Here is a 25573-nt window from a genome sequence, read left to right as displayed (position 1 = left end):
TACCGGGTATAGCCGAGCAAGGATGGTAGGATATGGGAGAGGACGGGAGAAACGGCAGAAGAATGGGTTTCGCAGAAACACATCAAAACGTTGGCAGCCAACTCAAGTTTTATCTATTCGACTGACTCTGCGTCATGGGAGAGACAACAGTGATACACCCCCGGTTCTGGACAAGAGGGGCTGTACCAAACAGTGCGCGATGCACAAAGTCTTCTTGATATCGATTGACATCAACAGACACAGGGGAGAAAGAAACGGCGAAGTAGAGGAAAATCAGCACACTTTCTTCCCGTCATCGTCCGATGCAGCCAGCCTCTAGTTCAGTACTTATGACAGCTACGACCAACTAGGCCGGGATTGAGACTTTGTGACATTGAGTGCATCATGGATGGTTCCCCAAAGGGATGTGTCATCATTTCTGTGCTGCCACGGGCTGCTTTCCGCGCCAGGCTGCTTGTGTGTATCTTCTTCCGGGACGCCAGCCGAGCACTTGCTGAGAGCTGATGAGTTGTGGATGAAGACGGGGATCAGACCCGGCTTGCCTCAAAGGCCTGTGTCCGAAACCGGTGACCGGTGACAAGGGGAGAGAGAGCGCAGAAGCCAGGCCTAGAGCGTCTGCGGGCGGTAGGAAACCAATAGCTTGGTAGCAAGATAAAATCGAAAAAAGAAAATGGTGCTACACGTGGGGAGGTCTCGAACTTGTTCGGTCTTGGATAGTTAACCAAGAGCATTGTTGACCATTTGTTTGTTTGTTCGGTGAAGGGTTCGGTTTGCAGTGAGAAAAAAAGCACGGCGAGAAACCCGAGGAGAGCCGAGACCAACTGAAGCTCTTGGGAGCTCTCCCGGAGGCGGTGGGTAGGGAGGGGAAGGAGGCCAGGAAGTGTGAGATTTGACAGCTTCAAACGGCACTCGACCGACTGTGTACAGCTGCCACCATGGCTGATGGAAATAGCAATTGGTCTGATGCAAAGACGCACACCTAGGCAGCAAACAGCCCGGACTTAAAGCAAACAGGAAGGCCTTGGGTCAACAAGGGAAAGGGGATCGAAGGGAAAAGGAAACTGTGGAGAGCTTCAACAACACTGCAACTTACCGTTTGGTCTGTGGCCGCCAATGCGTCCGCCGCTCAACATCCGAACTTGGCTCGCGGCGACGACGATCTGCTTCCTCGGCGCTCCCAGTGACCTGGCTGCGCCAACCACTCTGCTCGTCGCCATCGTCGAATTCATTGTGCTGTCGGGTCGGAAATAATCGCCAGTTTCGTCTCGACAAGAGGCTCAGTATGTGGCACGGTCGGTAGGTAGGGTAGGTAGGTCTGTCTCGCGGAGGGGAGGTTGTCGTCAAGTAGATCGCCGTTTTCAGCGTCGCACGGGCTTACAATCCTCACTCTTCGCCGTCGTCGATGTGATGGGATCTACCGATATTCGGAAGGGGATAAATGTCATACAAAGAGTCTCGACGAAACAAGGCCTGCTCTCGGCGTGCCCAACCTACCCAAGTACATGCAGCTGAACGGACGTCCAAAGGTCGAGGAGGAGGGTAGGAAACAGAAGTCTTAGAACAGCGACGAGCCCATCTGACTCTCTGCCCCTCCACTCGGTAAGCAGGCTAGACGAGATGTCCGTTCCTCTTTATTTACCCATCGCCTGCCTGCTGCTCACCCAATCTAGCCCACCCTCCTACTTTGCTCATCCCACGGTCTGGGCCTGCAACTTCTGTTGAGAGACGCAACCCGAGTTGGTGCGAGATAACATGGGCCGCTGGCCAGTCGGGCTCCTCTTGCGATTTACCCCCCCCCCCCGACCTTACTTAGCTGCGGGTTCGAATCCGAAGAGGGACACATGCAGGGAAGGGACGCAAAAAAAGAAAAAAAGCACGAAATTCCTCTTCCTCTCAGCTCAGAGTGAGTCTCAGTTCACCTGAGTAAATGTCGTGGGCTTTGCCCATCCGAACTCGTGGCGGTGACAGCTCATGCCAGCTCTTTGCAAGCTCTAAAGAAGGTTTCCGGGGGCTCTTTGAGGGGGCTGTTGATGAGAAAGCCCCATTGTAATAGTGCAGAGACCCCTGGAAAGTCCCACAGCCCAGGTCCGTTGATCGGATGACCAGCTCTCAGGCCTTTACGATGTAGCTGCGTACTAGGGAAACTGCACTTTGATGGCTGGTGATATGAAGGCTGCAACTTGTTGTTGAGTTTTATTAGTACTAGCAAACCATCCTGCAACCAACGATGCACTCCTTGCCTCTCACAGTAGCTTGGCTACCTGCTGTCAGACAGTTTCGCCTGACTAAAATCACCAGAATACCTACCTCGTTAGCACAACCACCCCAGATACCATTTGAGACAATGGCCAAGCGCCTATCTCCACGCCAGCTGTTGCCACTGGATACCAGCTGGGGCGGACGCGAGGATCGGAATCAAAGTCCTTGGAATAGAAGATGCACATACACCGAGTTCTCACCGAATCGGATCTGCAAAACTTTCGGTGAACGGCCCGTTTTTTCGCCGAAAGCCTCTCACCACCTCAAAATTCCAGTCTCCATACCCACGAAGCTGCCCGTCCAGATCGAGTACAAGCAGCTTCAAGCTCCAACCCCACCAAACGCGCGCGGTGCAACTCCCCCTCCAAGATGGCTAAAAAAGGTTTGTTGCCCATTTCCGTTGCCTGGAATCCCTTTCCCACCCTCCGAAATGCCGGGCTAACCGTCTGCCCCCAAACACAGCGAAATCCCGTGTCATGATCGTCCGGCTCTTGTCCATGGCCGCGACTGGATACTTCTACACCTTTAAGCGTCTCCGAACCGCGTCGCCTATGAGCATGCTGAAATATGACCCGATAAGTACGACGACACCGTTGATTCATTGCACTCCGAGACACACATTGCCCCTTTCCCGCACACACCAGTCACATCAGGTCGCAAAGTCGAGAATGGGATGGCAGAGCTGACGATACCACAGTCCGGAGAAAAGTCTTGTTCCTGGAGCAAAAGAAGAAGGGAAAATGAGCTGCCATCACGGACTATTATCGCATCAATACCACATGTAACAACACTGCTATCACCATACACGGCGTTCACGGCGGCATGCAATTGGGTTTCGGAGACCACATGGGCGAATTGTACATCGGAATGCGCCCCCTCAGAGACGTTGCGTCCTAGGGAGGAGGACATTGGCACGCCGGACCAGCACCATGTGCTTGTTGGGAGCAAAAGCTTCGAATACCGCGATCTGAATGTACATTCTATAAAAACAAACCAACACCTTCAGAATACGTGCTTCTACCTCGATGTATAATCTCGATCTGTTTTCGACGTCCCAAAAGTTCCAATCACTTATCGATGCTAGAAGATCATCATGCCTCGGGGATTTCGCTGCGAAAGGGCCCTTAATGGACAAGCTCTTCTGCTTCCTTGACCCCAGTTTGCTGCTGCTTCTGCTGCGAGACTCCTTCGCCTCTTATGTTCTCCTGGTGGTCAGCATCTGACTTGGACATACTTGGGTGGAAATGACGTGAGGTGTGGTCTTTATCCTGCGGCTGTTCTTGGGAAGCCTGAGTGTTGCCTCCATCGCTTTGTTGCGACAACTCAACTTTTGGAGAATTTTGGCCACTGCTTCCTCCAGCTGCTGAAGCCTCGGCATCTTCATCTACCGGGAAGCTGGGCTTCGATCGTTTCTGGCGTCGAAACGACAGCGAAACAGAGACGCTTCGGCTTCTCTTGGCCCCTTGCTGACTGTCTTGACTTCCCTGCATAGTCATCCTCTGCCAATCATCGTGACCCGTCAATTCGGCGACTTGGGCTTGACGGTTACCTACAAGATTCGATTTGACATCCGATATGGCAGCTTCGCTAGTTCTGGAAGCGCCTTGAACAGGCCTGTTATAAGTAGAGTGCCCGACGTGCCGAGTGACCAGTGGCATTCTAGGGGCGTTTGATGACCCCAGAGCCATTATCTTCTGGCGAAGGATTGGCTTGGGCTGGGGTTCCTGACTTGTTGCTTCCTTCCGTTGAAACTTCTCCTGCGCGACTGAAGGTGCGGGTGCATCGTAATCTGGCTCTTCGACAGGACTACGGAATACCGTCCTTTTGCCACTCTGGACTGGTGGGGGTTCAGAGGAGCTGAAGACATGGTTTTTCAGTGGATCGTTAGAAGCGTCATGTGGTAGCTCTGGAAGATCCATCTCTGGCACTACTAGACTGTCTGGGGCCAATATGGTATCACTTTCCACAGCATCTTGTCCATGTAGCATTGCTACAAGCTCCCTGCTGACCATTGTGTAGGTCTTGCCGCTTGTCTTGAGCTGCTTGATCTCATCTTTCATTCTGTGCAGTTGGGCAAGTTGGCCGGCTAGCTGATCAAGAACATCAGCGTCGACAGCCGGTGTTTGGGTTTCGCGGAGCTTGAGAGTAAGGTTGGTGATTCTTTGTTGGGCATTATCGAGTTCTTTTTGGAGCTTCAGTTCTCCAGACCCGTCTACCAACGCCTTCAAGCGTTTAATCTCCTCCTCGCTCTCGGATAACTGCTGTTGGAGAATCCGGCGAGAGTCTTCCGAGTGTCTTAGCTGAAGTTCCAACTCGCATTGTTTCTCTTGTGCCATGGCAGCGAACTCATTTTTCGCAGTGGCCATCTTGCTATGAGAGTCATTGACTAGCTCGCTCCTCTGGCTAACATATTCTTCGGCATGTCGAAGCCGCTCACGGGGCTCTGCAAGCGTCGTCTCGCGACCTTCTCGCTGAATTTGGAACGGGGCTTGAGTGTCCGGTGTTTGATGCTCTCGGCTGGACAAGCGTTCCTGAAGGATCTGCAATCCTGCCTCCGAGGTCATTGCATTCTTGGAGGCAAGTTCCGTAGATGCCCTGATGTCTTGAAGCTCCTGAGTCAGCTCGGCAACTGTGGTAGTCATTTCCACTACCTGGGCTTCCTTGGACTGGAGAAGCTGAAGGAGACACTTGTTCTTCTCTCTCTTATGGGAGTGTTGCTCCAGTGGTTTCCCCTGTTGTTCTTGGCGATCTGTCTGGTCTGAAGCTGACTGGTGTTGAATGCTGTTCTCAAGACTCTGAAGCTTCCCTTCAATGGTAGACTGTCGAGCCATCATGCCCTTTACCCCTTGAAGAAATCTGGAAATCTTTAGGGAGAGCAAAAAAAAAAAAGTATATGACACTTACTGTGACATCATTTCTCCCTGAAAGGCCTTCAAGGCCTGGCGGATCTCGTCCTCAACATCCGCTCGTGGCGCCGATTGTACATATCCCGCAATTACTTCCAACCTGTGTTCGTTAGACTGACTCGTTTGGCTAAGGTTCAAGTTGGAATTTTACCTTTCTGTAACACTGGTTGGCACAGTGTTGAAATGCTCTGGGAGGACGTTCATTTTGTCCATCTTATCGGAGATTCGCTCAATGCTCTCCTCGACCCGCATCAATAACATTTCTTGATATCTGCTCTCGCGTAGCTGGTCCTCGCAGTCCTTGGTTCTGATTGACTCGGCATTCAAGTCACTTTCGAGCCTTTCCATGGCTGACTCCAAGGTTTTGATGCTGGTGACAGCTGTCTATCGTTAGTTGTGATCATTCCGAAGCCATATAGTCAACTACACTCACCAGCATTCAATTCTTGGTGAAGAGCTGCTCTTTTGTCATTGAATTTGTGATCTAGATCGTCTTGAACTTCTTGGTTCTTCTTCAAAGCCAGGCGCAACTTCTCTTCGGATTCCTGATTTTCCTTTCTCATATCGTCGATGGCCTTCTGGCTGATATCTTTGGATTGCTGCCAGAGCTTCTGTTGCTCTATGACGGCCTTGTTGAGATAATCCTTGTACCCGCGGCTTTTTTCTTGTAGCTTAGAGAGTTTAGATTTTGTCTCTGCAAGCTCGTTCTCTAGTCTGATCGTACCCATGTTGTCCTGCTCTGACCGAGCTTGGAGTCTGGAGACCTCATTTTCCAGCTCTTGCGTTCGGTCGCTGCTCTTGGCTGCAATGGCAGCGAGTTTGTCCTTTTGCTGCTGAAGAAACCCCAATTCAGATTCAAGGGCTTCCCGACGATCTTGTTCTTGTTGGTATTGCAGTTGAGAGCTTTCCAGGCGTGCACCCAATGCTTCGATGTGCTGTTCCTGGCCCGCAATCTCGCATTTTAGGTTCGCTTCCGTCAACTTCGCATCCTCGAGGAACATGTTGTGATGGGTCATTATGCTTTTGAGTACATCAATATGACTTTTTTGGACGCGACTCTGCTCGTAGGTCGTCTGCCCGGGTTGATGGCCGGCTCCATTCTTGAAGGGAAGTTCCCCTCGAGATGATTGGTTTTGTCGTTCTTGATGATGACGAGAGCGCTTATGTCGTGAGATGTTTGATTGCCGCGAATTTGTGCGTCGAGATATCGCATCTCTTTGTTCTTCATGAATGAGTGGTCGGGTCGGTTGCTCTCGAGGGGATTCTCGGCGCTGGTTGTGGCCAGTACTTGGAGTGCGTGTCTGGGGCATTTCGAGATCGCCAACCGGGGTACGCGATCGAGTCTCGGCAGGTTCGAAATGACGCTTGTTGTGCACAGACGCATGCTGCCGATGTTCGCGGCTGGATCTCTTGACCGTATTGCAATCAGAGGGTCGTGACGTTTTCGCTGGGGATGTGGTCTCCATGGCTCGGCCTGTTGCCTGGGGGCGTCGAGTTGTGCCATCGGTTCCTCCTCGGTGGCCGGAATGAAATGTCGTAGAATTGTTTTCAAGGTCCGAATTATCGTGTGATACGTGAGGAGACAACTGATGAGCCACAGGAAGGATAGCGTCGGCATCAGCAAAAGGACGACTGATCAGGTCGCGCCCCATGGTGGAGTTCAGACGGTGACTAACAATGTTTCCTCCTGGTCTTGATGTTTTGTCTTCTGTCGGGTAAAGCTCATATTTTGCGTCCGCTCTACCATGGGTATGGTGGTCTGTCATCTCAGCCTGGTTGCCCGTATGCTCCAGTCCGGACTGGGCAGTATTTGGATCTTTTGCATCAGATATCGATTGGGTGTTTTTTTCTTGATGTCGACGCCGAGCAGAATCTTCAGTCTGAGTTCCGGAAATATCGCGATGATGATCGAGATTGTTTATAGGAGCAGCTTGTTCTCGGACTATGCGTGGGTTGTCGTGATCAGGGCTCGCTGTGTCAACGGAAGGATTCCCAGTTTCAGCTGCAGGGGCTTCGAGAGCCTCGAAGTCGATATTGAGTTGTTTCTGAAGACCAGAAAACTGATTAGGTTTGTGTTTTGGCTGTGGTGCGAAAGAGAAGGATCCAATAGTCTCGAAAGCTAGCTCATTTTCTGCTGGGTAGAACGGAGACTTAGAACCGCGTCCTGCTAGCCGGTTGATATGGTATTGGCTGTCTGTATCTCGAGAGACGTTGGTGGTAGTTGAGCTTCCCAGTTGGCTGAGAAAACCTGGCTCTGATTCCGCACGGAAAGGTGACCTGGCGACAGGAGTGTCATTCTGTCGAAAACCTTTGGGGCTGGGTCTCTTTGAATGAGACTCGTATAAGCCGGGGGAGTATTCAAGTAAGCCTCGATCCGCCAGGGGCGGATCTGGGCTGGATGAACCGGCCATGTTCGAAGGGAGGCTGATGTCTATGGTAATACTGGAACGAGGAACGGAGGCCAATATGTGGAAGCTTGAATAAAGTTAGATTGGTGGAGAAGATTGCCAATCTGGCAACGAGAGAACGACGAAGCTATTGAGAAACGAAGGGACCGGGGTTGTGAAGTCAGGAGATACCGATTGAACGACTACCTGTGCGTAGGGAAAGCCGATGGATCTTACGAGAGAAGACTTGTACACTGAATCTGTGATGTAATTTAGGAAGCATCTCTCGGAGTGCCTGTTGCGGTAAGTGAATGAGTAGCCCCTGGGAAAGCACGTTGTGTTGACTGCTTGTCATGTACCTGTGTAAGGAGCAGAAGTTGCATTTTAACTACCCGTCGTTGTGATTGTCCGTCCAAGCACGCGGCAGGTGCTATTTTCCCCCGAACAACATCGAGAAGTACCTCCCTGGTCAGGTAGGTAAGTCAAGAGCGTCCATACATCTCGCCTTCCAAGATCGCCGGATCGACACTTTCAACACACCATAATGACACGACAATGACACAATGACCTCGCCGCCATTGCTCGATGGAATAAACAAACGGTGAGTAGGCACATTGGGCTCAGACATATGGAACTTCAGCCCACCATCGCAGACTGTTCTTTTCCTAGGTAAAAGGACCCAAGCATGTCGGATGCAACATTCGAATCGGGGACCTAGCGGCCCCGCTATGCATTCATCTCATGGAACAAATGGTCTACACCGGGTGGCGGAACTCCGCTCCATGTGATGAAGCACAACAGAAAAGAACACTAATTCCCAGGTATACTATCTGCGCTCCCAATGTAAAGTTTGCTGGGTGGCCAGTACTACGAAGCCTCGAGGCCGCATGGTAGTTATCACGCCCCCCCTTGATAAATACAAGGCCACTGTCCGCTTCAAACCATCTTCAAGCAAAGGCTAAGGATTGTCAATATACACCAAGATAAAGTTACCAGCAGGAGACAAAACGAGCGGCAACTGACACCTCGGAGGCATCACCGTCGGAACCGGTCTGTCCCGTGCCCGAGGCGGGCAAAATTAGGCCACGGCCTACTCAACAAACGTATCTTGCTTGCAAACTTGGCATAAAGGCGATAGTGATGGGAAGTGCAGATGCTGTCACAGGAGGTAACGCCACAGAGATGGTCTCCTGGTTGAGGCCCTTCAATCAGCACCAGAAGCTCACCCGTCACACTGCATGGCCAACGAGCCAACGCATGCCCAGCCCTATTTCGGTCACACAATTAAGCTCCGCCGATATAGCATCCACTGATGTGAGCAGCGGACCTACGACGCCTCTCCTTGAAGCGATTTGGCCATGTGAATACAGTGCAAACGGATATGCAAGTGCAGAGAGACACATGGGAACTGCAATGGACTCGGTACAGGTCGTTCCTGATGGGCCCCCTGAGGTCGCCCGAGCCGCCCATCCCCACAACGGCACTTGATTGGTTGCCGAACCCCGGCTCTTCGATGTGAAGGCGCTGTGTGCCGGCGCTTCGAGAGCGCTCAACGCCAATGAGAGCATCGCGAGCCTCTTTCGACCGTACCGGACCCAGACTTTCCAGTGTGAACCGGGTGCCTTGGTACGGTTCCTGCGTTCCTATTCTCGCGCCCACGACGCAACGCACACAAGTGCCGTGTTGCAAATCGTATGAGGGTACGGGGGTTCGCTTGTAACTTGTCACATTTCCTGACCTGTGCATTTTCTGTATGGCTGCTTGTAGGGCAGAGTAGGGGAGCAGTGATTGGCGCCAAACAACCATGGAGGAGTCCCCCCTCGAGTGCGTGAACGATGTAAATAGTGTGGGTTGGGCCACGTTCGTGGCACCGGGTATCTTTTCGATTTTGGTTCAGCTTGTTTTCTTACTCTACTCATACGATTCTGACGCCGTTTTCACCTTTTTTCTCTTCCCACTCTGTCTTGTCTGCGCCCCTTGAACCTTCTTGCAGCCCTTCCTAACACTTGCCCCCTTGAGCGGCATTTTAGCCTTCACCATGTCGGCCACAACCTCCAACTTTTTCCCTTTGGCGACCGAGACTTATTTCCCAGACACCCCCGGCGATGCCAGTTCGTCTGGAAACGGGGTCGATACTGAGGCTGGGGCATCTGGCGACAGCCCCGGGGCGGTCAACCTGTCCCACGAAGCCATGGTTGCCATCATCGTGGTTGTCTCTGTAGTTGGCGCTCTCGGAAGTATGTTAAAACCCTCTTTGCAAGAAAGAGAAAGAAACGAAGAAGAAAAGGCCCAAACTCCTGCTTAACGCCGTTTTGCTAACCCGCCTTTTGCCCCGCACAGTCGGCATGGCCGTCTTGTTCTACGTAGCCAAGAAGCGTGAATGGAAAATCCGGGAGACCATGCGCAAGTCTGCCAGGAAAGTCGTTACCGCTCTCACGCCGCGGAGGACCGAGTTTCCCAGATCCGTCAAGGAGTCTTCGTCCCCGCCACGCAGCCACCGCGGCCGCGCGAGACTGGCTGATGACGTGCCGCCGACACCCAGACTTCGGCCAGAGGATCTCGAAAAAGGTCTCGCACAGGCCGAGTCGAAGCGCAAGTTGATGAGATGGGGTCGCAAATGAGGAGAAGGAGGAAGTAGAGGGTGCTTGGATCTCGAGGTTGCAAGCCGCCAACTGGCCTGGTGCTGGTGTAATGGATTCATTTGCTGAGGAGGCCGAGACTGGATGGATGGTTGACGATCATGGGTCTGCGTGCGGCGTAGAGAATCTTCTTCCTTGTACCATTATTATTTCCCCAGAGATGTTGTAGCTTTTCTCCTCATAGCCTTCGGAATGTGTTTGTGCTGGCGCTTCTTCTCGCGTTGTTCTTGTGATCCCGAGGCCTCGAGTCGTCGTGGTGATCGGGCTGCTGTCCGCCATGCTTCTTCTTGCCTTGCGGAACAAACGTGACCGCCTTCTCGCCGTACGCATCTCCACGGTTCGTCTTATTGATGCGGCCCGACTTGTGCACCCTGGTACCGAGGGCGGTGTCTTTCTCCATCCCATGCTTCTGGTTGGAAGAAGATATTTTCATTTCGTATTCCTGGGTAGCCTTCTTTCCGAGACCCTTCGGGCCCGAGTCTACCACAGGGCGTGCAGCAGAACTGACACCAATCTCGTGAGTATCCTTGGCGGCAACCTTGGTACTGGGGTTGAGAGCACGGAATTCGTAGGTGGACTCGTCGACGGTGAAGGCCTCGTCCTCGAAGAGCTTGCTGAAACGGTCGTCGCCGAGAAGGCCGGCCTGGGTGTCCACAACCTCTCTGTTCTCCTGCTTCTTGAGGAGCTTGTCGGCGAGCTTTTGGTTGACCTTGACCTTCTTGTTGCCTCTGATTCTGCTGGCGCGCTCCTTCTCGACCTTCTCCTTGATACGCTTTGTCCTCTCCTCTTCCCAGACGTATGGGTTCGCGATGAGGCGAGCCTGCTCGTAGAGCTTCGATGCGACGAAGTATCCATGCATGTACGGCCGGAGCAGATTGGTTTTGCCGATAAGATGCTCCATGCTTAGTTGCTTGAGTTCGGGCAGCGTCAAGAACTTGTAGTTGTCGTACGTCTCCGAGCGGACCTCCTCCGCCATCTCCTCGACCATGTTGTCGAGGAACGAACACCATCTTGGGGCTGGTCCCAAGCTGGGAACGAAGAAGGAATGCTGTGACTTGCCTTCATTGGCCGTAAGAAGCATACCGGTGTCCTTGCACCAAGCACTAAATCATAATGGTCAGCGAAACGCCAGACACAGTCGAAAGTTCGCCACTTACATGTCGTTGAGATCAACGATAGGCTCGACTGAAGTCCATGGCGTGCCATCGGTCTCATCCCAGATCTTGATGATTCTCTTGTCGGCAGATAGAATCTTCTTCTCTTGCGAGGCAGTGGTCATGTGAATCAGCTTCTTGATCGGGAAGCCGTAGCCTTGGTCCTTGGTCAAGAGAGGAACAGGGCGACGCAGATCAAATAGCTGAACCATGCCTGTCTCAGAACCAGTAGCGATGGAAAGCCCTGAAGCGCTGAAATCCAAGGCAGTGATGGCACCCTCTTGACATCCAAGACGAGCCACTCTTGACTTCGATCGGGGGTCCCAAAACTCGACTGTGCCGATGGACGTGCCGAATGCGGCAAGGCCGTGGGTACCCTCTGCCAGCGCAGCAGCGTTGACACTTCCTGCCTCAATGCTTCCCTGCAGACCAGCCCCTTCTTCGTCGCCGCCGACATCAATCTGGAATGACTTCATGAACCTGCCAATTTCGAGGTTCAGCCGGAAGACTTCGCCCAGGCCGTCTTGATCCACTCCCACCGCCGGGACAAGCGCCTCGGTAGACTGCCTGTCGTAAAGCAAGTCTCTTCCGTAACGGGGAATGCGAATCGTGTAGTGGCAGCCCATGGGGGTGTGGAATTCGAGGCGTCGGTCATCTTGGAGAAGCAGAGTTTTCGAATAGTCGGAGGAGAGGATGGTCAACTTTTCGGTAAGAGAGTTCGTATGGCGCGCAAACGACAGAGATAATTGAGGGAGGTTGTGAACGTGAATCTGAGGCTTGTAGGTTCCTGCGCTGACGGCCCAGTCGCCATCCTCACTAATGCGAATGCAGGTACTGGCCTCTTCGAACTCGAAGTCCTGGAGAAGCTCTACTCTGTTTTGGTACTCGGGGTCGTTCTTGAGCGATCGCTTTCTCCGTCTCGCCAGCCAGTCCGGCAAAGGCCTGGCTGTTGAGGCGCCAGAGACGGTGTACACCGGAACGGTTCCCGGGTTTGTCAACTTCATCGTGTTTGTCGGACACCACAGTCGAGAGTGTACGTGGGTGGGTTCTGCGCGACAATGCGACGGCAAGAGTGAAAGAAATCCTGCGACCGAGGGGAGCCCGTAAAGGAACTTTTTTTCTCTTATCGATAAGCGGGTCGCGAGGGAGCCACTCCTTCATGGGTCTGTCCGCTTTGGCTGGGCCTGTTAGTGCACTCCGCCGCTGCGATTCAGCTTCCGGCGCTATCCCGACCCGGCCCTGTTGCGAAAGCCTCGACCATCCAACAACGATCAACGACAACGACGAGACCGACGACGAAGAACAAGAATCGACGATATCTGGGGCTCTCAACCCCTTGAGACAATCTGCAGCTATTGCTTATTTTCGGCTGCTTGATAATTCTGGAGAAGTCTTGGACTCGGTTGATGCCGAGAAGCCTGTCCCCTGGTCGCACTTCCGACCCTCGGAGATGGAGTCGATGACTTCGCGCATTCGAACCAGTTGCCTTCCCGAAACCCTTTTTTATCGTACAACAATCTCCAACCGATGCCGATACAAATCAAAACGTTTATGACTGCCGGTATTCAGCTGTGAATCGGCTCCTGTGGCCCCTGGGAGCTTGAGCGACTGAGAGTTGATGTAACAACACGGAACACATCCCGTCGCTGCGAGACTTGACCGTCGACATGGATACGAGCGAATATGATACTAATACCTTATTAAATGTTTGTCTGGGAAACTGAGACATATGATAACATTGCTGATAAACCACTAGAATAATATCTCATCAATCGTTTACCGAGTTTACGAACCTTCCCAGGAACAAGCGCAAACCTTCCCTTCCGCAGCCGCCGACGTCGAGACCGAGCTGAGAACCCGTGGCTACATTGTTTACTACGACCCAATCCGGCGGGGACTGTGGTACTTCCATGTCCCAAGCAAAGATGCGGCTTCGGGCGAACAAAACGATGGTATCCTGGGCAATAGTGTCAGTGTCGCTGGCGTGACACTGTTGACGGCTGACGAAGGTTCGTTCGAGCCAGTCAGCCTGTTCAAAGGGCGGGCGCCAGCGCAGCCGTCCGCAAACACACCAACGAGCTCATCGTCGAGCACTTCGGCTCCGGACCTGTCGCTTCGAAATCCGCAGGCAGGGAACGCTGGGCCACCAAGCTCTTCTGACACCGACTGGAAAGGCGCAAGCTCTGTTGCCCTGCCCGATGCATACGAGCAGTTTATTACGGCGGTTCTATCAACAATATCAGCTGCCTTCTGCAATCGCGTCTCGGCAATACCCCTGAATCACCAAACCGTCCTGCTGCCCTCGAAAGTCACCCGGGACGGTCAAGCCGAAAGGGCTCTGGATACGGAATCCGCAGTTGTCGGAACATTCCGAATCTACCTTACCACGATGGGGGCATTGTTTATGAGTTTGTCTTTGTCCTGCTGCGAGGGTCTTTTGTCGGTGAATGAGCCATCCACGCCGAGTCAGCTTGTTCTGGGTTCCCAGATCCTAGCCGCTCCATTTGGTGTTCTGGCAAATTACCAGGGATTCGTAGGTGGGGGCCTGTCATATCCTGAGCTTGGCCTGGGACAAACGCCAGACGCTCAGCTCTGGAGGGGTTCGGATGCCAGGTCATCACAATGGCGAGACACCTGCATCAAGATCCTCCAGTCCCGCGGTCTATCCCCCGCTCTGCTCCAGTCTTGTCCCTGGATTGCATTGCAAATGCTTCGCCGAAAACCTGGCGAGAACAAGATTGACGGGAAAACAATGCCGCTGCCTTCCACGTTGGCTACGATATCATGGCCTGCAGCCCTCTGTTTCCGTAAAAAGTCCGTCATGCTCGCGCGTAATAATGGCCTTGGGGATCCTGTGTTACTGGCCCAAGACGAAACGTCGGATTTCCTAAACGACGCAAAGGCATGGTTCCAGCTTGGAGCTGACAGAGACGAAAAGATTTCTAAGCGGAAAAAGGACAGAGATATTGTTGCATCAAAAGAGGCCGCCGCCGCCGCCCCGGCGCAACAAGCGAACGGGCATTCACCCCTGGGGCTGAGGCGCGCAAGCAACGCCGCCGCCGCGGGTGCGATGTATCCGACACCGCCGGACGGAGTTCAAAATCCACTCGGCATCACGCCCTCGATGGATGGGACGACGTCTAGCCCGGGAGCTCCTGGGACTACAATGGCAGTGGTCGACATAGATACGGCTATGGCCGACATGGGCACGCACGACGCACCTACGACAAGTACCAACCAGCATCATGAGGCGTACGCCGATGGATGGCAACCAAGCGATAACAAAAGAGACCGGGCCGACTCGTTTCTGGCAGGCGACAGCGACAATCTGTTCGGCGATATGGGACCAGACATGTTTGGTGACGCCGACATTACTGACGCTGATTTCAGCTTCTTTGACGAAGAGGGTGGGGATGACCTCGATTTGTCCGGCTTGCCTGACTTGAACATGCCAGACGCGTCCTCCGCGCACTCTGCGCTCCCTGTTTCTATTCCCGAGCCGACGAAGATGATGGTTCCCATGGCGGAGGAAGCTAAGCCGGTTCCAAGTCCCCCGGTTTTCGCCAAGCCAGAACTGAAGCATGCGCGAAGCACGCTATTAGACGAGGGGAAGCAAAAACCCAGCGCCGACAAGTCAGCTGGCGCCAAACGCGCATCAAGTCCGTTTGATCCAGATACTGTCTACAAAAGGGTTCGGGCTTCTTTGGCCGACATTCGTTCTGCTCCACAAGAGACACCAACGCGGAAGGGCAGTATTTTTGACAGCGTTGACTTCGACCCGGTTCTGCCTCTCGTGAACAAGAAGTACGAGCAAGGCGGCCGTTTTGGATGTCCTCCAATATTTCATGGGCAGTCGCAAGACGCAAGCAAGCAACCTGGTGCCCAGTGGCCGCCAACAACTGATTACCTCCGACGACACGGCAGGCAAAGAAGAGCGTTGCGACAACCAGAACATACCAATGCATTGATTCGAACCATTACCGGCAACCTCGAGAATAGTTCACTTGTTGCAAGCCCTGGAAAAGGAGATGACCTGGCATCTGATGCGGACGATATCAGTTTGGTGTCGGACCAGGATGATTCGAGCGTGTCGGAGGACGAGCCAACATCACCCTTCAAGTCTAGCATTCGAAGGATAAACTTGGACGACGATGTTGCCTCCCATGTCACCTCTCTGAGAGAAATCGAGTCTATGGAGGACTCCGACCCGACATTGGCCTTGGATCTCCCGAAACTTGCCAAAACCGAGTCGTCAGAATTACTGATACCCAAATACTTCGAGGACGCAGAGTCGCTTCCTATCCATCTTTCCCTCCCAGACGAGGACACGATTACGATTGCACAGATCGTGACCGAGCAGGCCGCGACGGGCATTTTGAGAATACGCGATGTGCACGCGAATACCCTGAACACCGCTATTGTAGCAGACACGCGGCGCCAGCTGTCTTATCTTGGTCGGACAGCTCTGCAGGCATTGCGTGAAGTCATTCCCCCTTGCCTCGGAGAATTCAACATCTGCAACTTCAAAAGCGTTGTTGAAGTCCCCGACGTTCCTTTAATCGGACCACCTAACAGACTTCATCCGCGGCCAGTCAACCCACGAGACGCCGCAGAGCCACCAAAGCCCAACAACCTATTCCAGATCCCAGCTCCCCATATGGAGCTCCGTCGTGCGGAGGCTAGACTGTCGGTTCTGCCCGCAAGCGTTCAGTTTTGGGAAAGCCTGGGGCTTGGCCCTGCCCAGGGGACGAAGGATGTCAACGTCGTCTGTGTGTTCCCTCACTGGGACGGGATGTCAGACATCGCCGCTTCATTTTTGGATCGCATGCGAAACGTCTACGAGCTGCTCAAGCTAGGCTCTTTCGAACGTCTCCCGTCCAGTTCCAAAGTAACTGACGGTCTTATGCCCTTCGAGGCAGACAAGATCGCAACTTCACCAGGGACCGTCAGCCCTCACATTGTGGCGGGTTTGGGTGATCGCATGGAGGCCCTCAATCAAGCACTCATATCGGCAAACGCTACGGAGAAGAACTTTTTGATATATTTTGTGTACCCCCCAGACCATCCTGGTTCTATCGTCGAGGCCTGCACCGCTTTCCAACAACTTTTCGAGATACACAGGAGGTCTCTGACCGACAGAAGACAATCGCCAACGAACGAACTAGTTCTGCAACTTGTGCCTTTGGACTTCTTGACTTCCTCGACAGGCATAGTGGAGCCGACGCCCAGCGACGCGATCAGGCTGGCGATTGAAACGTATGACCGTTGCACGCTATTCGGTGGACCGATGCCATCGCCTGCCATCATGCTTGAGCAGTCACTACCACGAGGAATCGACTTCAAGCTCTCCAATACATCGTCATCATCGCTCATGCATGAGAACACTTGCATTCACATTGCCTACGCGCAAAGCATCGACGAAAGATGGATTACAGCCGCATGGACCGATAACAGAGGATGCCAGCAGATGACGGCGTCCTTCAATCTTGGTCGCAAAGGCAAACCGCTCTCGACGTCGCTCAACGATGTCTATCACGAGATATGGGAGACCACCCATGACTTGATCTCCAAATGGAAGGTCCATTGGCGTGTGATCGTCTCCAAGTGTGGGTTTATGGACGCGCAAGAGATCGGGTTCTGGCAAGGCCTCGCTCAGACAGAGTCGATCGCAACCGTGAGCTTGACCTTAATATCGGTCGATACGAATCCGTCGATGCAGTTGGTTCCGCCTCCCATCAAGGTCCAGGCAACGGCATCGTCAGCGTTCTACACAACCCCTGTCTCCACCCCACAGGCGTCTATCGTGTCACCGGAGCAAAGCGGCACCCCGGTCACACCCATGAAGGAGAACAACCCAGTGACCGCCGCCACGCCAGGCGGCACTCCTGTCGACGGCAACGCAGATCCAGCCGAAGGAGACGCCATCCTCCTCGACGTTACAGACCAGACGTGGGGCGCCGTGCTCGCGCACCGACTGAACAACTCGTCCTCGCTGGGCGAGATGAACTCGGCCCTCATTAGCGGCTATCTTGTCAAACGTGGTGGGACGAAGCTCGAGGACCCGCCCGTCGTCATGGAGGTCAACATTGTGCATGCGGACAACAACCCGCGCATGTACGAGCCCCTCATGCGCGAGATGCTCACTTACTTCCGGGGCCTGGGCACCCTGGCCCGCGCAAGGGGCATTGTAGATAGGGGGACTGATGTGCGGCCTTGGCACATTGCGGCGGCGGAGAAGGGCGTTCGGGCCTTGTACCTTTTGATGTGATTCGAAACCCGACGGCGGAGGTGTAAACGTATATTTCTTCCTGCATTATTGGGGGGTCGAAGAGTCGGACGACGAAGAAGCGGCGTTTCAAGGCGTTTGGACATTTGATGGATTGTTTGTAGAGAGCGCAGAGAAGTGATCACCTAAGACCATAAAGTCAACGACTATTGTGTCGACACTGCCACATCCCTTTCCTTGCACGTTGCTTCTATTTCGTGTCCTATCTCGCTTATCCCTTGAGCGGATGATGCTCAAGCAAAAAGATATCTACCACATGGCAGACTTATGAAAGCGCCTCTCATCTCTATTCGTTTATGCTCGTTTTTTTGATACTCCCATATAAGCACCGTATCTTCCCAGATTCATCATTCAAGTGACCAAAGAAAATGAACACACAATCTCTTGTACGCGAGTCTGCGGTGCCCTGCGTTAGTTCCAGAAACCAGGGAAGAGGAACTCGACCCGCTTCATGGCCTCAGGGTTGCGGCCCTCGGGCTTGGTCATAAACTTGACGGCGCCTTGAGAGGAGCCCTCCCACTGCTTGGCGAGGACCATGTCGCTGTTGTCCTGCTTGGACAGCTCGTCAAGGACACCGCCGACGAGGCGCTTGGCGTTCTCGCTGTTGGCGGCCATGTACTTCATGACCATGGCGACGTCGACGTCCTCGAACGAGTGCCAGCAGTCGTAGTCGGTAGCCATGCATATCATCTGGTAGGCCATCTCGGCTTCGCGGGCGAGCTTGGCCTCGGGCAGGGCCGACATGTTGATGACACTGCCGCCCCAGGAGCGGTACATGTGCGACTCGGCGCGGGTGGAAAATTGGGGGCCCTCTATGGTGTTCATTTTCGTCAGCATACTGCAGTGTAAGTAGGGAGACAGGAACGGCCTCGGGCGTGGATCACGCAACGACTCACCCATGCAGATGATGGTCCCCTTCTCGTGAAGAACAACGCCGTCGCCCTGCATGTGCGCCGCGCACCGCTTGACGACCTCGGCGAGCCCCTTGTCGAAGGGGTCAGCGAAGCCAACGTGGCCGACAACACCGCCCTCGAAGAAAGTGAAGGGGCGCACGCCCTTGGTGCGGTCGATGACCTGGTCCGGGACGACAAAGTCCATAGGCTTGATCTCCTCGCGCAGGCTGCCGACGGCCGAGAAGGCGATAACGCAGCGCACGCCGATGGAGCGCAGGGCGGCGATGTTGGCGCGGGCGGGCACCTCGTGGGGCGCGAACTGATGGTGCAAGCCGTGGCGGGCGAGGAAGGCGATGGGCACGCCGTTGTGCTCGAGGATCTGGATCGGCGACGAGGGCTTGCCCCAGGGCGTCGTCGGGTTCAGGGCCGCGACGGGGGTGTAGCCCTCGAGCTTGCCCAGGCCGGTGCCGCCGATGACGGCGATGTGGACGGGGCCTGCGGGAGGGAGAGGTCAGCTGGGAGACGAACATTGTCTCTCGAGGGGGCGCGCGCGCGCGAGATCGCAGATTGAAGGTTAGGAGAAAGGAGGAGGATTGCTCACGGTCAAAGGTCTCGGGAAGGCTGGCCATTGTGTCTCTTGGTGCGGTGGTTGTGCAATGAAGGGAAGCAAAGGCTCAAGAAAAGAAAACGGGAAATTGGGAGAAAATGGGAAACCCGAGAGCTTTGATGATCGGCGCGAAGCTTGGGTGGGATTGCGATGCCTTGAAGTCTGATACTTTTTTCGGTTGACCCCGCCGAAAGCCGTTACCTATTTATCTCTACCCCGCCATCTTTCCCATCCATGCCTGCGTTGCGTTCTTCAGCGCCCCGCCATGGCGTTGTCCCGGGCATCCCGCCCCTTGGTAGAAAACCCCCCATCGAACAGGATCACCGTTTTCACCACGTATGGACGATCATCGCAGGATGTCGATGTCTTTCTGGATGTCTTCGAGTCCCCCTTGGCCGAGATATCTTTACTGTACCGATTATCATCGCATCTGGCTGGAAGTTCCATAAAGCAGGGACCATTAGAGACGTAGTTCCTTCTTTCTTTTGCAATTCATCTGAAGTATCTAGTTCTCTAGACTCCATCTTCTTCTTTTGGTCTCCATCCGAACTCCAATCCATAGCAGTACGTACAGATAAAAAACGCTTTCTTTATGCAAGAATCGAAAAAGAATTCACTGGGCCGCGCCATCAGCCGGACGCACGGGCAGCTCCGACTCCTTGGCTGCGCCGTCCTGGGCCGCAGCACCCCCCTTGCCTCCGCCAGGGTAGCGGGAGCCCTTGTCCTTGGGTTGCTTCTTCTTCTTCTTCTTATCGTCCTCAACCGGCGGGTAAGCCTTCTGCGTAACCTCCTTCCACTCCTCCGAGTCCTGGAACGCCTTCTGGATGGGCAACAGGAGTTCGTTGAGGGCCTTGGTCACGGCAGGCTTCAGCAGCTGGGGCGTCAACTATGCTGGTGTCAGTTTGTGGTCATTAAATTTCATCCCTTTCACTGCTTACCACGTCGTTGGTGTAGTCGGTGTGCATCTCGGCGATGTCGGTGTAGACCAGGGGCTCGAGACCATCGCGTTCCCTCTCGACGCGGAACTCCTTCTTGCCCTTCAGAGCCGCGGCGGGCAGCAGCACGTACTCGACGAAGGCCAAAACACCATTGCCTTCGGCGACCTTGGGTACACACTCGGCCTTCCGGAGCTTCTTCTGGACAAGCTCGGGCGCATCAAGAAGGTCGATCTTGCTGTCTGCACGAAATAGGTCAGATGCCGTTCATGGGAGTAAGTCAGCAGTTTTGTCTCACCAGGGTCGCTTGAGCTCATCTTGCCACCGTTGAGACCAGGAACCATGGGATTCAACAAATGCGCGCGCACTTGGTATCCGACCTTGGGTAGCCACTCAGTTGCCGCCGCGAACAGCTTTCTCTGGTCCATGCCTGGAAATGGGTTAGTGCAAAAGCCAGCGTGAGTCGGAACCAATAATTCGTACCTCCGAACTGAGCATCAACACCCAGGTGCTCCTCGTCGCAAACCTGGAGTACGGGGTAGAGCAGACCGCTCATGGGGGCGTTCTGCCAAAAAACGTCAGCCTGTACCACACAACCAGTCCGTCAGAGTCCTCACGTCAGACTGCTTCACGACCTCGGCGCCGGCCTTCTTCGCATCCCTCTCGCTAATGAGCGAGCTCATCTTGTAGACATCCATGATGTACTCGGGGCTCTTCTGGTAGGAGCTGCCCAGGACAAACTTGAGCTTCTCGGTGGAGACGCCAACGGCGTTGAGGATGTTTGTGATGGCGAACTTGTAGAACTTGGCGCGCTGCTCAACGAGCTCGATCGGGGCCTTGAGGTTGTCGAGGAAGCCGTGAATGTCGGCGAGGAGGACGGTCAGCTCGCAGCCGGCGGCGAGGAACTGCGCCAGCTTAATGGCCGCCACAAAGTAGCCGCAGTGCGGTCTGCCCGTTGTCGCGGTTCCTACAGCGCGCAAGGACGGAGAGGTCAGCCAATGTGCGAACCAGAGGCATGTACATTCGAATTGGAGTGTCCCTTACCCCAGTAGATCTTCGGGTTGCGACCCTCGGCCAGGATCTTCTCGATGATCTCGGGGTTCATGATCTCGGCCAGGTTCTCCTGGATGAGGGCGAACCTCTCCTGGGCCTTGGTGCCTTCAGCCATGTTGATGTTGGTTTCTCGGAGGTTATGATAATCGAAATCGAAAAGAGGTGGTTGTGCTCGAGGAGGCGGAATGTTGGGAGGAGGCTCGCGACGACAAGACCGGTCGAGAACTGGCTGTTGTGGAGGATGTTCCTGTCGGGGGGATGGTGAGTCAAGCCGCACAAATGTTACCGAATTCGCGTCCGTCCCTGGCAACGCAAGACAATGGCAGCGAAATTACCCCGCCGAGGGGACGTCGTCGGAGCGCAAAGATGGACACGGCCGAGGGGTCTACGGGGCATACATCCCTGAACCATTGGTCGATTTTAGGGGGATCTTATGGATGGTTGCGCACTGGAATTTCACAGGGCTCTCAACCCAGAAGAGCAGCTGTATCCGGATGCTCAGTCATCTTAGTTACACAACACATTAAAAAGGTGAGGTATAGCCATGCGGGGGGGAAAGGCCTATAAGTAATGTTGTTGCTCCAACAAGTTTTGTTGTAAAGGTTTTCTCCTGGTGACTGACTTGTTCTTGGACCTGAATGTCTGAGGAACATCCCACTGTCACCACAACGGTCCTAATAATATCTACCGGTAAAAGGTCTAAAAAAGGCAGCTGGTCTGTGTGTATCTGCTTACCAATTTGTGGTGCAGAGATACTTCGGGACTGGTGGTATGGACGGACGGCGGAAATTTTCCTCGCTGACAATACCACGGCATCCCGGCGCCGCCACCTGAATGAGAACTCCATTTCAAGTGAATATTCCCAGCAGCACAACTCCTTCAGGCGCTCTTTTTTTCTTTTGAAAACAGCTTCAAAATTCTCCCAAAAGTGAAATAACGTAATCTAAGATACCCCCTCTCAAGTGCAGCAGCATTTGTTCTCCTTCTCGGCAGTCATCACTTCTCTGGCTCACTACTAGGCCCCCGGGCACCACCGTTGTAACTTACGGCCGCCATATGGAAAAAAAACCCGCCATGACGGTCGACACACCGCCGCCATCTCTGCCGGACCTAGACCTTGAGGATGACGCACCCGGCTATGAGACCATCGAGGAGCGCTGCTTCTCAGCCGCCCTCATCTGTCTCGAGGGCCACTACACCATTCCGCCCATGGGGCCCCAGACCGCTGCGAGGGTCTCGTCTATGATCGCCAAAACCCTCGAAAAGACACACACCTTCAAGCACGTCAGGTAGGTCGCCTCTCACTGCGCCTGTTGGTTTCGTACTTTCTCATTTGCCTAACAAGAACCAGGGAAACTCTCTCGCGGAACGTCGAGATTTGGATCTGGTTAACAAAGATCTTCGGTGCCGCCATCCCCAGCCTCACCACCCGCTCAGTGGGCCCGCTGTCGAGCCTCAATGACCCCGAGAAGGGCGTCACTCCTCAAGAGAGCACAGCTCTTATCGTGAAGAACCACCACAGTCTCAAGGATGACCTCTCCATTCTGAACAAACTTATGCATATCGCCAGGAACTTGTTGGTAACGTCGGAACCCGAAGTGCCTCAAGACATATGCGCCGCTGTTCACTTTGACCAGATGGTCTATCAAACTATCATTCTCTGTGTAAACGTCACCAGTAAAGGATACGATGGCGAAATCCTGGATGAGACTTCAAGGGCCAAGCTGAACGAGATCACTGATATGTGTAAGTCTTTGCTCATCCACCATGCCAGGGCAGCCTCTCACTCTTCACAGACAAGAAACTCCTCGTCACATCCCTCCAGCAAGCACACAACTGGACGGCCAAGAACGACCGCAACAAAATGTCCTTCTGGTACGATGTGCTCTTCGACGAAGACGCCCAGCTCGATGACCCCCAAGAAGGCATGGGCGACGGCTCTGGATTCCGCGTCGACATTGCCAAGACGGAAATCCAGCATTGGCTGGAGCGCAACTCGAGGATGTGCGAGACAGCACGAAAGCTCCTCACAGAATACTCTCAGAACAAATCCCACAAGCCACCCGGCGTCCTCGCGCCCATCGCGCCCCTGGCCTGGAACTGGTTTCCCGAGGGCCAGGTCAAGGTCCGCGCCGACGACTACAAAGAGGGCGAGAAGGTGAACCCCAAGTGGGATCCCGAAATCCAAGACAAGTTCGAGCAAGACCGCGCCTACTGCCGCGTATCGCGGGAGATCGACACCTGGTGGATGCGCGCGAGGGACGCAAACTACGAAGGCTGGGCGGTTCCGATGCCGTCCGTCGACTTTGCAAAGACGAGGACGGAGCATTGCAAGAACAACCTCCTCAACCGCTACACGCCCGTCATGCGCACCGAGGACCATCACGAGGTCGTCGAGGTCGACGATTCCGAGCAGGAACTGGGACCCGACGAGGCCGGCTCGGTGGTGGAGGCCGGGACATTGGCGGAGGAGGAGTACGCCGAAGGCTACGACGACATGATGGACGACGAGGACATTGATGACGACGAGTCGTACGGTGAGGGGCCCTTGACGGGTCTCCTAACGGAGATCCCCAACATCCTCGACCCGAAGCAGATCGAGGCCCTTCACATGATTGTCAAGTCGTGCATCCTCGACTCGGCCGGCACGGGACTCACCCGCGCTGGCGAGAACCTTCAGAAGACGCGGTGCCGCATGTTCCTCGCCCTTGACTGCGGAAAGTCCCTGCTGCGCGAGATGCTCGTCTTCATCGCCGTCTGGGAAAAGGACGAGCAGTCGCTCATCTTCCAAATCACCTCGCAGCTTATTGAGGCCCTCCACCACTCGGCCCTCGTCCCCTACGCCTGGAACTCCCTCCGCATCCCCAAGGACATCATCTCGCCCGCGCAGACCGTCCTCCTGCGCCTCGTCAACCACATCTTCCGCAGCCGCATCAGCAACCCGCCCCAGGACAAGAAGGACCAGGAGCGCGATGTCAAGCTCGTCATGTTCTTCTTCAGCTTCTTCCGCAGCCGCATCGTCCCTGAATGCGTTGCCCTCATGCACCTCCAGGCCCAGATCCGCGAGGACAACGTCGACCCGGCCGAGTTCCCCGTCGACACCTGGGACATGGAGCGTGCCAAGGACGGCCTCGCCCAGTACCTAGACTTCCTCACCACGGCGTCCGAGATTGCTGAGTCGAGGAAGAAGCTCATCGAATGGGAGGCCGTGTACGATCTCATCACCCTGCTCAACGGCCTCGAGGCCGGTGTACCCAAGAAACCCCTCGTCGACACCATCCCCAGCCGCAACCGCCCCTCGGCGCCCCCTTCGGACCAGCAATCCCAATCCTCCCAGACGACTCCGATCGTTGAACGCCCTTACTCCACAAGCGAATCCCTCCCGCCGTCCCCTCCCCCTCCGTCCCTCTCCGACCCAGCCCACAAGTATCCCTGGTCCGGCATCAAGGGCCAGATCTTCACCATCCTCGCCACCCTCCTCCAACCGCCTCCCGGCCAGTCCACGCCCGGCAACCCGGACGTGCAGACGCAGATGGTGAACCATAACGGCATCGTCCCACTCCTCAACTGCTGCGCCTACGACGACCACAACCCCTTCGCCAAGGAGCGGGTCACAATCTGCCTGAAGTGGCTCCTTGACGGCTGTGAGGCCGCCAACAACTTCTTCCGCGAGCTCGTCAACCTCGGCGCCCCGCAGAACCTGCGCCCGCCGCCCGGCGGCACCACCGTCTCCACGATCCGTGTTGACGGCATCCAGGGCGAGGTCAAGGTGCAGGTGCGGTCCAACTCGGCGCCCGCTGGCAACGGAGAGGGGCAGGAGGGTGGCGGAAGGCAACACATCCACGACCCGTACGGCCTGGCCGAGGGCGCGGCCAAGATGAACATCAGATCCAACGCCAGCAGCGAGCCCTTTACCGACGACGACTTCATGTGAGGGAGCGAAGAGTGGTTTTCAAATAGCATTTGGTTCTTGAAACGCCAAAGACGCATTATATAAGTACGTTTATGGAACACAAAGCGAGGAAGGGATAGCATCAGGGTATGTATCTAAGGAAAAGGCAAACATCATCCTTAGATGTTTCATGTTCTTTATCCAGAATTTAGAGTAGTATAAACGAGCGTAAACCCTTTGAGCACCAAGAAAGAGAACGAGAAACCCAACCAGGAATCTACAAGTTATGAATACATTAAGAAACAAACCTAGGGGGGAAGACTTTAGCCACGTTTTGTGTCCTGTGTTCCATCAAAACAAGCATTCAACCCCCTCCCGCCAAAAGTACTATGCCCACCACCTGCTGCTTGACCCCCTCCCCCTCCATGGAAAGATTTTACAATACTAGTACCCAGACGAAACGGAAACCTCTCCTTTCCTGTTATCGTCCTCCCCCCCCCCCCCCCCCCCCCCCCCCCCCGCCCTCCTTCTTCTTCCTCTTTTTCTTTTGGATCTTTACCTT

General features: G+C 54.5%; 9 protein-coding genes across 9 annotated transcripts; 4 read left to right on the top strand and 5 right to left on the bottom strand.

The window, feature by feature from the left end:
• Positions 1-2344: 2344 nt before the first annotated feature.
• On the top strand, positions 2345-3330 carry CDEST_08825 (Putative zinc-binding ribosomal protein; the record flags this gene model as incomplete). The annotated part of the gene is made up of 3 exons (XM_062924984.1): positions 2345-2645; positions 2722-2838; positions 2957-3330. The coding sequence occupies 3 exons, from the start codon at positions 2345-2347 to the stop codon at positions 3001-3003; spliced, it is 465 nt and encodes a 154-aa protein (XP_062781035.1). The 3' UTR covers positions 3004-3330.
• Positions 3300-7909, bottom strand: CDEST_08824 (uncharacterized protein). Its single transcript, XM_062924983.1, has 4 exons — positions 5599-7909; positions 5317-5545; positions 5164-5265; positions 3300-5115 (listed from the first exon to the last, which is right to left on the bottom strand). The coding sequence occupies exons 1-4, from the start codon at positions 7574-7576 to the stop codon at positions 3384-3386; spliced, it is 4041 nt and encodes a 1346-aa protein (XP_062781034.1). The 5' UTR covers positions 7577-7909; the 3' UTR covers positions 3300-3383.
• An 872-nt stretch (positions 7910-8781) lies between these two features.
• CDEST_08823 (uncharacterized protein) lies at positions 8782-9358 on the bottom strand (the record flags this gene model as incomplete). The annotated part of the gene is made up of 2 exons (XM_062924982.1): positions 8782-8960; positions 9037-9358. 2 exons carry the CDS (start codon positions 9356-9358, stop codon positions 8782-8784), a joined length of 501 nt encoding a protein of 166 aa, XP_062781033.1.
• Positions 9359-9384: 26 nt separating this feature from the next.
• CDEST_08821 (Putative nucleolar protein 10/Enp2) lies at positions 9385-12406 on the bottom strand. The gene is made up of 2 exons (XM_062924980.1): positions 11349-12406; positions 9385-11294 (listed from the first exon to the last, which is right to left on the bottom strand). Exons 1-2 carry the CDS (start codon positions 12347-12349, stop codon positions 10370-10372), a joined length of 1926 nt encoding a protein of 641 aa, XP_062781031.1. The 5' UTR covers positions 12350-12406; the 3' UTR covers positions 9385-10369.
• On the top strand, positions 9450-10366 carry CDEST_08822 (uncharacterized protein). Its single transcript, XM_062924981.1, has 2 exons — positions 9450-9789; positions 9893-10366. Exons 1-2 carry the CDS (start codon positions 9591-9593, stop codon positions 10171-10173), a joined length of 480 nt encoding a protein of 159 aa, XP_062781032.1. The 5' UTR covers positions 9450-9590; the 3' UTR covers positions 10174-10366.
• Positions 12407-12589: 183 nt separating the features above from the next.
• Positions 12590-17656, top strand: CDEST_08820 (Putative mediator complex subunit Med13, mediator complex, subunit Med13). The gene is made up of 2 exons (XM_062924979.1): positions 12590-13051; positions 13102-17656. Exons 1-2 carry the CDS (start codon positions 13013-13015, stop codon positions 17611-17613), a joined length of 4551 nt encoding a protein of 1516 aa, XP_062781030.1. The 5' UTR covers positions 12590-13012; the 3' UTR covers positions 17614-17656.
• A 1-nt stretch (position 17657) lies between these two features.
• Positions 17658-19282, bottom strand: CDEST_08819 (Putative nucleoside phosphorylase domain, methylthioadenosine phosphorylase (MTAP)). The gene is made up of 3 exons (XM_062924978.1): positions 19126-19282; positions 18528-19019; positions 17658-18443 (listed from the first exon to the last, which is right to left on the bottom strand). Exons 1-3 carry the CDS (start codon positions 19151-19153, stop codon positions 18043-18045), a joined length of 921 nt encoding a protein of 306 aa, XP_062781029.1. The 5' UTR covers positions 19154-19282; the 3' UTR covers positions 17658-18042.
• A 189-nt stretch (positions 19283-19471) lies between these two features.
• CDEST_08818 (Putative aminoacyl-tRNA synthetase, class Ic, rossmann-like alpha/beta/alpha sandwich) lies at positions 19472-21485 on the bottom strand. Its single transcript, XM_062924977.1, has 6 exons — positions 21111-21485; positions 20684-21033; positions 20550-20631; positions 20365-20496; positions 20070-20308; positions 19472-20017 (listed from the first exon to the last, which is right to left on the bottom strand). Exons 1-6 carry the CDS (start codon positions 21232-21234, stop codon positions 19745-19747), a joined length of 1200 nt encoding a protein of 399 aa, XP_062781028.1. The 5' UTR covers positions 21235-21485; the 3' UTR covers positions 19472-19744.
• A 372-nt stretch (positions 21486-21857) lies between these two features.
• CDEST_08817 (Putative Ataxin-10 domain-containing protein) lies at positions 21858-25573 on the top strand. Its single transcript, XM_062924976.1, has 3 exons — positions 21858-22408; positions 22471-22865; positions 22916-25573. The coding sequence occupies exons 1-3, from the start codon at positions 22176-22178 to the stop codon at positions 25051-25053; spliced, it is 2766 nt and encodes a 921-aa protein (XP_062781027.1). The 5' UTR covers positions 21858-22175; the 3' UTR covers positions 25054-25573.

The sequence above is a fragment of the Colletotrichum destructivum genome, chromosome 5 (assembly GCF_034447905.1).
Source record: "Colletotrichum destructivum chromosome 5, complete sequence".
Classification (NCBI taxonomy): Eukaryota; Fungi; Ascomycota; class Sordariomycetes; order Glomerellales; family Glomerellaceae; genus Colletotrichum; species Colletotrichum destructivum.
The sequence above is the reverse complement of the archived record's forward strand: the minus strand, read 5'-3'. Positions and strand labels throughout refer to the sequence as shown.

What these genes read in the sequence shown, in the direction of transcription:
- CDEST_08824 (XM_062924983.1), bottom strand. Translation starts at nt 7,576, where the DNA reads ATGGCCGGTTCATCCAGCCCAGATCCGCCCCTGGCGGATCGAGGCTTA. An exon ending in TCACCAAGAATTGAATGCTG is followed by an intron (nt 5,546 to 5,598) that starts GTGAGTGTAGTT and finishes AACGATAGACAG; the next exon opens with CTGTCACCAGCATCAAAACC. An exon ending in CAGGGAGAAATGATGTCACA is followed by an intron (nt 5,116 to 5,163) that starts GTAAGTGTCATA and finishes AAAGATTTCCAG; the next exon opens with ATTTCTTCAAGGGGTAAAGG.
- CDEST_08821 (XM_062924980.1), bottom strand. Translation starts at nt 12,349, where the DNA reads ATGAAGTTGACAAACCCGGGAACCGTTCCGGTGTACACCGTCTCTGGC. An exon ending in ATCGTTGATCTCAACGACAT is followed by an intron (nt 11,295 to 11,348) that starts GTAAGTGGCGAA and finishes ATTATGATTTAG; the next exon opens with TGCTTGGTGCAAGGACACCG.
- CDEST_08817 (XM_062924976.1), top strand. Translation starts at nt 22,176, where the DNA reads ATGGAAAAAAAACCCGCCATGACGGTCGACACACCGCCGCCATCTCTG. An exon ending in CACACCTTCAAGCACGTCAG is followed by an intron (nt 22,409 to 22,470) that starts GTAGGTCGCCTC and finishes AACAAGAACCAG; the next exon opens with GGAAACTCTCTCGCGGAACG. An exon ending in GAACGAGATCACTGATATGT is followed by an intron (nt 22,866 to 22,915) that starts GTAAGTCTTTGC and finishes CACTCTTCACAG; the next exon opens with ACAAGAAACTCCTCGTCACA.
- CDEST_08820 (XM_062924979.1), top strand. Translation starts at nt 13,013, where the DNA reads ATGGATACGAGCGAATATGATACTAATACCTTATTAAAT. An exon ending in ATACTAATACCTTATTAAAT is followed by an intron (nt 13,052 to 13,101) that starts GTTTGTCTGGGA and finishes ATAAACCACTAG; the next exon opens with AATAATATCTCATCAATCGT.
- CDEST_08822 (XM_062924981.1), top strand. Translation starts at nt 9,591, where the DNA reads ATGTCGGCCACAACCTCCAACTTTTTCCCTTTGGCGACCGAGACTTAT. An exon ending in TGTAGTTGGCGCTCTCGGAA is followed by an intron (nt 9,790 to 9,892) that starts GTATGTTAAAAC and finishes TGCCCCGCACAG; the next exon opens with TCGGCATGGCCGTCTTGTTC.
- CDEST_08819 (XM_062924978.1), bottom strand. Translation starts at nt 19,153, where the DNA reads ATGGCCAGCCTTCCCGAGACCTTTGACC. An exon ending in CCTTCCCGAGACCTTTGACC is followed by an intron (nt 19,020 to 19,125) that starts GTGAGCAATCCT and finishes TCCCTCCCGCAG; the next exon opens with GCCCCGTCCACATCGCCGTC. An exon ending in GGGGACCATCATCTGCATGG is followed by an intron (nt 18,444 to 18,527) that starts GTGAGTCGTTGC and finishes TGAACACCATAG; the next exon opens with AGGGCCCCCAATTTTCCACC.
- CDEST_08818 (XM_062924977.1), bottom strand. Translation starts at nt 21,234, where the DNA reads ATGGCTGAAGGCACCAAGGCCCAGGAGAGGTTCGCCCTCATCCAGGAG. An exon ending in GATGAGCTCAAGCGACCCTG is followed by an intron (nt 20,309 to 20,364) that starts GTGAGACAAAAC and finishes TATTTCGTGCAG; the next exon opens with ACAGCAAGATCGACCTTCTT. An exon ending in CCGACTACACCAACGACGTG is followed by an intron (nt 20,018 to 20,069) that starts GTAAGCAGTGAA and finishes ACACCAGCATAG; the next exon opens with TTGACGCCCCAGCTGCTGAA.